Genomic DNA, 8,192 nt, shown 5'->3' with positions numbered 1-8,192 from the left:
CATCGCTTGCTTTTCAACAGCACTTCCCCAGTTGAGACTCCCTTGGAAAAATACCTGACAACATTTTTGTTCATTTTAAAGATGGTACAATACAAGAAAAATAATAATATTAAAATTGGCATTTCACAAGAAAACAAGTCAACGATCTTTGGACATTACACGAATGAAGCATCACAGGAGAAAAACATCCACGAGATTTGACATTTTAAATGCACACTTACACAATGCGCACGTGACGTCACATCTGCAAACAGAGGACAGAAACCTCAAACACAGCTAAGGTGTTCATCTGCTCATGAGAACATGTTTCAGTCATAAATGGTGAAATAAATATTGTCAAGATATTTATGGGCAAATTGTTACAAAGAGCAGCTTTAGTCTTGATCTCATGTGGACTTGAACCTGGGCGTGGTCTGGGACCTTCGCGACTCAGACTTGACAGAAGCGGTCCGAGCGCAAAGAGCCAAAGTCAAGTCCTAAAATGGGCTCGGCCACGTTAGCGTGACGTCATCGCGCAGACCGCCAGTGATTGACGAGCGCGCGCTTGGAAAGACACTCGCTCGGTTCGCGTTACCACGACCGGTGTCAGCGAACTGTCGTCGGTGCGCGCGCGCGCGCGGGCCACGTGTATCCTGAGAAGTGACAAGTCGCCTGTGTGCGTGCGCGAGTGTGCGTGCGTGCGCGCGAGTGCGTGCGTGGGGTCTTTATATGCTTCCACACATTGTGATTGATTGCGCATGACATGACCTGCTATGATTACTTTGGACTTTTATTTGTGACAATTGACCACTAACGACCTTAGCGCACGACAGTTTCGGCTTACATGATATTACATGTATTAGTTAAAAGTATTTAGAACCACTCATCACAAAATGACATGAAATATGAAGGTTACTTAAGTTACAGTATTGACCTTCACTAGTTAGGGTCATACTTTCAGTTGTTACATGTCTTCTTGTGAAAGTGACATTTTACAGCTACTAGTTACAGGCAAAGGTTACTTTTGGCCTTTTACTTTCTGTTATTGTTTGATTTGGAGTTCACAGTTACATTCCCCGTAACGATGACGTCTTCCAATTGCTACTTCAAGTTACTCATTGCATATCATTGTTAAAGTTACATTTCACAGTTGCTAGTAGTTAGCATAGTTCAAGGTTTAATTAATTACTTTGACTTTCCATTATTGCTTGTAACCGTTTCATCAGTGTTACTCATTACTGTTAACTTTTTGCTACTTCTTAGAGTTCTAGGTTAACGTTTTATTTTCACTCACAGCCATTTGTTACGTGTGTTTACACTTTTATTCGTTACACAACTGTAATAAGACCAGTGGTTGGATTGACAGATCAATCAATCCATCATTAGATGGCTGCTCAATTCATAGTGTGAGGAAAATGAACCCATTCCAATACATGACTTGTTCCTTCGGACTTTTGACGTGCGTGTTCCATGTTTTGCCACCTGCCAACATGATGTCACCGGGCTGCGCTCATCAACGTGACGTTAGCGTCTCCGGTGACCGCCGTCAGCGCCCAGAATGTAAATCACATCACGCTCGCCCCCCGGCAGTCTTGAAATGCAAATGACCTTTTGACCCGCACAAAGTCATCCGGCATGTTCCCGTCTGAGCGGCGTCAGCCGAGATGTCCCGCTCGCTCGTGGCTTTACCAGAACGTAAAGCCTGCGCACCTTCCTCGAATGCGCCTTATGGAATTGTCACACACACCGACATGTGCTCGCACACGCGCGTCGCGGTCCAGTCGGGGTTACAACACGACAACCACCTCTGACCAACTTTCCTGTGACCTTTCAACTACAGCAAGAGCTGGAACAGGAGAATGCGTGTGCGTGCTAGTGTTACATTTGCAACTTTTCTGACCTCCGGCGAACAGGAAATGCATATATTAAAAAAATCTATATCCTAATTAAACCTCCTCACAAGAAGTGCTTTCATTTAATTCAACTACATACAGGAAATGTTTATTTTCTCGATACTTCCTTAAAGACAAAAGCAACGAGTGACATTAGTTCCACTAACAAAACAGATATTAGGAGCACATTGTTTTGCATATGACGAGGAAGGAAGTTTCCAAACTTTCCTCCGTGACCTTGACGAGGACAGCAGTGATGTCACAGAATGTCGCAAGTGGCGTCCTGCTTACTGATGACATCATGAAGTCACATGACCAATCCAGCAACAGTAAAAACATTTAATAAGTGACGTTTGAGGCACATACATGTACGTACACACGTCTTCATATATTATTCATATTAATATTCTTTCTATGTAGCATAAAAACTCTTCAACTGTTTACACTCTACAAAAATATCTTCATTACACCCTGTAAAATCACGAGTCTCCGTGTACGTGTCATCCGAAGTCGATGCGTGGTCGGTACTCCAGGACCATCGGATACGTCTGCCGGGTAACAAAAAAAGGCATGACGAAATAGAACAACAGAGATCATGAAAAAGTACTCTGATATCAGAAGGCATGTCACAGGAGATATGACATCATCATCAGATTACTTTTGATGTCCAAAAATAAAATATAAATCAGAAAATATACGTCAAAAAATATACGTCATAAAAGATGATATCATAAACATGAACTAAGATGTATTGTAAAAAAAAAAAACAATGACCAAAAATAAAAGAAAATGTTAAGTCGGACATTATCAAATCTTTGACCCCAAATAAGAGGAGTTCATAAAACATGACATAATAAAATGGCAAACTCACATCCATAATGTTGACAGTTTCAATCTCGTTTGAATGTCGACACTCTCCATCACATCGTCTCATACGAGCTTCATATGATTGGCCGAGCCAGGAACATTGACCGGAGTTTTAATCATTGTCATGCACAAAAGTAACGAGAAAATGTATCGACTAAAAAGTACAGATACTGTTTTGAAAATGTAACAGATACAAGTAAAAAGTATTCTTAAAAATAAATACTCAGGGAATAACAAAATACTGGAAAAAACAAATCAAGTACAGTAACAAAGTATTTGTACTTCGTTACTGTACTTGATTAAGTAAAATGTGCGGCCATCTTACGTTGTCGGCGTGCAGCCTCCATCTTGTCATGTAGATGAATTCCATGGTGTGGTCTCGGCCCATGATCTCGCCGTTACACAACACGTCCAACTGTGACGCACGCAGAGGCACATTGCCAGAACACAAACACGTTAGCATGTTGAGCGGCATGGCTAAAGCTAATGTGAATGCTAACGCTAACCACCTCATAGGAGCTGGGTAGTTTGAGTTTGAGGCTGAGAAACTTCTTGATGGTCCCCACCGTCACGCGACTCGAGCAGCGAATGAATTTCTTCATCAGATCCTGATTGACAGACGCCAAAAATAAGAACAAAAACCGCTCGTGCCTTCTGAACATGTACGGGGCCTTGTGGGCCACGCGCGAGTACCGTGACGCTGGTCTCGTTGGCGTGGCTCGTGTTGCGCAGACAATCCAGGCAAATGGCGATCTGAGGGTCGCTCCTATGGTAGTCGTCATTCGTGCCGCCGCCATCGCCGCCAGGAAGCCCCGCCCCCACCGTTTCATCTGCTGCGGACAGAGACAAACATCAACAGTTTTCTACTTCCTGTTTCCACCACGCGACCAGCGGTTGGCGTTTTTAGCGCGGGTCTCCGTCTTCTCGTCTCACCTGGGAGGTTCTCGCGGTGCTGGTTTTGCCTCCAGAACTCAAACTCTCGCTCCTCCTCCTCTGGACAACACAAATGACGGCGGCCGAGTCGGCATCAACAACGCCATGACGACGCCATCAAGTGTGGCACTTACGCTCTCGGAGGCCAGGAACCAACTTGAAGATGATCTCCTCCAGGGTGTTGTCCAACCTGCAGTCACATGAGATGAGAGTTAAGAAGGCAGGAAGCAAAACCAGACCACAAGATGGGATGTGAGAGGAGAAAGAAGAAGTGACGAGTAGAAACAGGAAGCATGAGGAGGAAACAGGAAGTGAGATCATAAGGCAGGAAGGAAGATGAGAAGAAAGTAGTGAGAGGGGTTGAAACAAGAAGTACGAAGAATAATGCCAAGAAAAGGAAGTCTTCTGAGAAGAATGGAAAATAAGTCAAAAACAGCAAGGAGGTAAGATGAAAAGACAGGAAGTTCAATGAGAAGACACAGGAAGTCAGGTGAGAAGAGGCAGGAAGTGTGGCGGTCTGACCTGAGCATCTCCAGGGGGTTTGTCTCGTGGACCTGGATGCCACATTCGGGACAGTCGTTGCTCTCCTCAAAGTGTTGCACGATGCAACTCTTACAGACTGAGGACACACACACACACACACACACACACACACACACACACACACACACACACACACACACACACACACAACGCGTGCTAAACTATGCTAAGCTAAGCTAGATGAGTTCGTGTGGCGCCTTACAGGTGTGCAGGCACTCGGTGACGGTGGTGGGCTTGATGAGGTAACCTCCGCAAAGGTAGCAGGTGATGAAATGGTTGAAGTCTCGCACTCGGTGTGTCCTTCCGCCGGCGGCCATGTCGGAAAGGGTTTTCGGGCGCGGCCTTGTAACCACGCTAGTGAAGGTCAAAGGGCGACTGGGTGAAGTCCTGCTCCATGTTAGCGAGTCTCGATCACATCAGACGAAAATGTCCTCTGACCAAAGCGTCCGACTTGTCGTCTCGTTGTCCTTCCTGAGCGTTCGCAAGTCGCATGGTCACTCCATGAGGCGGCGACCGCTCCTTCTTCATCACACGACGCTGCTGCCACCGCACCACACACACAAACACACAAGATGAGTCAGTCGGCATGAGCCGCTCACATTTTTTCTCCGCTTACTAATAGTGAACGTACACGTGCATATAGAGTACAAAAATACTTGAAGTATTTTTATGATGCAGTACTTTGTGGTACTTAATTGTCTACTTTTGAAGAACTGAGTCAAGCAGGCCAAAACGGAAGGTACTTGTGGTAATAAACGCAAAAAGCCACTGACTCCGCCCCCAAAGTCTCAAACCGGAAGCATTCCACCTGCAGTGAGAGGATTTCAAAGACGTCACTGCACGCACGCGCGCGTGCGTCACACTCCGTCCCTATACGTCATCGTGTGCGCGTGCGCGTGTAGACGTCGACAGACGCACTACACGCGAGCACGGCACGAGTACGCGCGCGTACCGCGGCTTCGACGACGACGGCAGTTTACCGGAAAAGTTGGCGAGTGTGACGTCACGGACGTTTTGAACGACGCATCGAACCGAAGGAGACGGAGAAGGGGGGGCGAGAGGCAGAGAAGGGGGGGGGGGGGCGAGAGGCAGAGAAGGAGGGGGGTGGCGGGGTGTCAAGTTCAGTCCGGAAGCGACGAGAAGAAAGTAAAAAAAATATATATATATTTTTAAATTACCTCTCCGATCTTCTAGCTGGCTTCCACTGCCTGCTTCCTGCTTCGAAGCGGATGCTCGCTCGCGTCCCTCCCGCCGTCCCCGCGCGCTGCCTGGGACACAAAACAAGGAACTTGGAGGCTCCGCTCGGCTCTACTCGGCTCCACTCGGCCCAGCTGGCTGACGGGCCGTGAGCCGTTGTGGGCGGGAAAAGCCACTGGACGCGGAAGTTGATTGTGTAACACACACGCACTTGTTTCCTTTAATTCTTTTTTTTTTTTTTTTTTTTAATTTTTAACCACACACAACACACCCACACACACACACACACTGAGCTCCTCTACCAGAATGTCGTAGGTAAATAAACAATTCTAAATTAAAATACTTTGTTTGAATTTTCTTTTGTAACCTCACTCTTTTTCTTGGCGGTGGGCTCACAGCTCACGTGACAAGAATGTGTCAGCGCGGTAAAACTCAAGCGCTCCTCCCATAGATACGGCACGCCTCTTTTAAACTGCGTGCCTACGGCGATGCTAAGCTAGGAGGGGCAAAGGCATCAGCGCATTCTGTGTGTGAGGGCTGCGCATCATGGATTTATATTCATATATACTGTAAGTCCCTGAGCCTGCAAGAACACCAAAAGCAAAGGCTGCTGGTACATTGGGCTGCGCACAACGTCGTGTAATTAAAAGATTGACCTTAGATTTTATTTGATTATTATTATTATTAGATTTTAGATGAATCATCATTGTCCTAGTAAATGGGCAGTTTTAGCCATGCTAGTCAATATGTTAGCTCGTAGCCAATTGTATTAACTGTGTTAGCCATGTGAGTCATTTTTATTCATATAAAGCCCTTTTCGAGCGGTCAGGTCCTTCACTCCCAACTTAGCCTACACGACAAACATCACAGTAAATGCCAAAGCAGCAAAGTAAAGGATGACAACAGATTTATTGTACATATGAAGTGTCCAGAAACGAGTACCGAATTTCATAGTTGGCTGTGAATTGAAGAAGATGTGTGTGTGTGTGTGTGTGTGTGTGTGTGTGTGTGTGTGTGTGTGTTTAAAGTAACAGTAGTGATATACAGTAATAGATGAACACATTCTGTTATGTTAGCTGTGCATAAAAACTTCCTACATTAGCCGTGTCGATGAACATGTCAATAAAGACAGCATAGCCATTTTTTGTCACTGTGCAAGTTAAGGTGGAGTTTTATATTAGCCACCGTGCGAGTGACTATCGGGTATTGTATTCCGTGCTTGTGAACCCGATGCACGTTATCCATGCGTGTTGATATTTGCCGTGGATGTCGGCAGCTGTCGCGCTTGTGGTCATGATGCAGGAATGTGGTGGGAATGTTGGACCCGGTCTTGCTTTCCTCCACCCTTCTTCCGCCTTCCTTTTTCATCCTCCCTTTCTTGTCATGACTGACCTTGCCACATTTGGATGGACATCTATTTTTATGCCGTGTACTGTATGCATTGTATCATGCCGTATGTATTTAGTAGCGCGCTACAAGACGGCGCTGTCCTTCCGTCTCGACTGGGAATCGGATACGTCTCCTGCACTTGTTTTCCCCCAACGAGGTGCCAGGATGATCTGAGGAAAGTGGAAAGGGATCACAACTTGACAATCTTCAAACATTTTATATCATACAATAATATTGTGATTTTATGTTGTAACTTTATTGTTGTTTGATGTTGACTCTTCTTCCTGACAAAAAGCATCTTTCAGTTTGTTAGTTCGTTTTTTTCTGGGAAAATGACGACACGTAACGTAATAAAAATATGACGATTGTTGTGGTAATATTATGGCTGCCCCCGAAAGGAAGCAACTTTTTAGTTCTTGTGACATTTAGATGTAAAATGAGGGTTTGGATTATGAAAAGCGCCTTGTAAAAATGTCACCCGAGGAAGTGAATGGTCGCCATCCGCAGCTTCTTCTGCTCACTTGAGGGGCCTGCTCGCATTCTCGACCTGCGTCCGTCAACGGCTGGTGGCAACTGTGCTCGCCACAGGCCTCAGTCAGGCCACGCCCACGGACGGCACCGGCTCGCTTCCTCCGCTCGTCCGCTCAGCAAGTTTGTGTCGTGAAACATTTCAGAGTACGACTGACCGCAAAGTCAATCGTGAAGCTAATTCCGTTTTTCAAAAGCAATTCCACTTTCTTCTGGTCAAGAACAACGCACCGATCGCGACGGAGGAGTGAAAGCGACCGTGTGCTGTTGAAAACCCGTCTCGCCTCTTTTGCAAGGGCAATGAACAGCGCAGGCTACTCAGAAGCAAAATCATTTCTTGTCGTCATACACAAAGCGTGACCAGATTACGGCAGCTGCCACTGCAAACGGCGGTCAAAGCATAAAAATTTTTTTTTTAAAAAGTGCCATTCTTCATCTGAATGAGTAATTTTTACCCCTGAACCCGAGACCCTCTTGCACGCTGGTTCATGCCATCCGTCCATCCGTCCATCCATCCATCCATCTATGTGTCACGCCTGCATCACGTAGTCCGTGTTCATGAGTATGACAGCAGGAATTGAATCTTTGTCCCAAATTGTAAGAAGAGGATGACCTGAAACAAGACACAACACACACACACACACACACACACACACACACACACTGCTGTTGTGTTGACAGCATAAATCTTCCAAGTACTAAAAACACTCAGCGGGAGTCTTTTTGCTCCAACAGGAAGTGATGATGCGCGTGTTTATTTTGGGACTGTTGGACGAGCCGGTCGGTCGTCTGCTCGGATGACGGACGCGCAACAACATCGACAGTGACCTCATTCTCTCCTGAAAAGTGCACCAGCAAAACACG

The 8,192-nt window shown here is 46.0% G+C and overlaps 1 protein-coding gene across 10 annotated transcripts; it reads right to left on the bottom strand.

Annotated features, from left to right (window-relative positions):
- Positions 1-2,196: 2,196 nt before the first annotated feature.
- Positions 2,197-5,659, bottom strand: LOC144061918 (polycomb group RING finger protein 5-B-like). 10 transcript variants are annotated; one of them, XR_013296315.1, is made up of 10 exons: positions 5,393-5,611; positions 4,417-4,754; positions 4,194-4,290; positions 3,806-3,861; positions 3,672-3,731; positions 3,432-3,571; positions 3,248-3,346; positions 3,064-3,153; positions 2,743-2,810; positions 2,197-2,419 (listed from the first exon to the last, which is right to left on the bottom strand). XR_013296315.1 is itself a non-coding variant. In XM_077582846.1 (10 exons), the coding sequence occupies exons 3-10, from the start codon at positions 4,529-4,531 to the stop codon at positions 2,948-2,950; spliced, it is 729 nt and encodes a 242-aa protein (XP_077438972.1). In that variant the 5' UTR covers positions 4,532-4,568; positions 4,653-4,754; positions 5,393-5,637; the 3' UTR covers positions 2,817-2,947. The 10 variants fall into 10 exon arrangements, 9 of the variants coding, with proteins under 9 accessions (XP_077438978.1, XP_077438977.1, XP_077438972.1 ...); XM_077582846.1 differs by lacking the exons at positions 2,197-2,419; positions 2,743-2,810 and adding an exon at positions 2,817-3,000 and having other exon boundaries at positions 3,045-3,153; positions 4,417-4,568; positions 4,653-4,754; positions 5,393-5,637; XM_077582848.1 differs by lacking the exons at positions 2,197-2,419; positions 2,743-2,810 and adding an exon at positions 2,817-3,000 and having other exon boundaries at positions 3,045-3,153; positions 4,417-4,568; positions 4,653-4,751; positions 5,393-5,637.
- Between the last annotated feature and the right edge of the window lie 2,533 nt (positions 5,660-8,192).

This window comes from Vanacampus margaritifer, chromosome 12 (assembly GCF_051991255.1).
Source record: "Vanacampus margaritifer isolate UIUO_Vmar chromosome 12, RoL_Vmar_1.0, whole genome shotgun sequence".
In the NCBI taxonomy this organism is placed as follows: domain Eukaryota; kingdom Metazoa; phylum Chordata; class Actinopteri; order Syngnathiformes; family Syngnathidae; genus Vanacampus; species Vanacampus margaritifer.
This window is presented reverse-complemented; position numbering and strand designations above follow the sequence as displayed.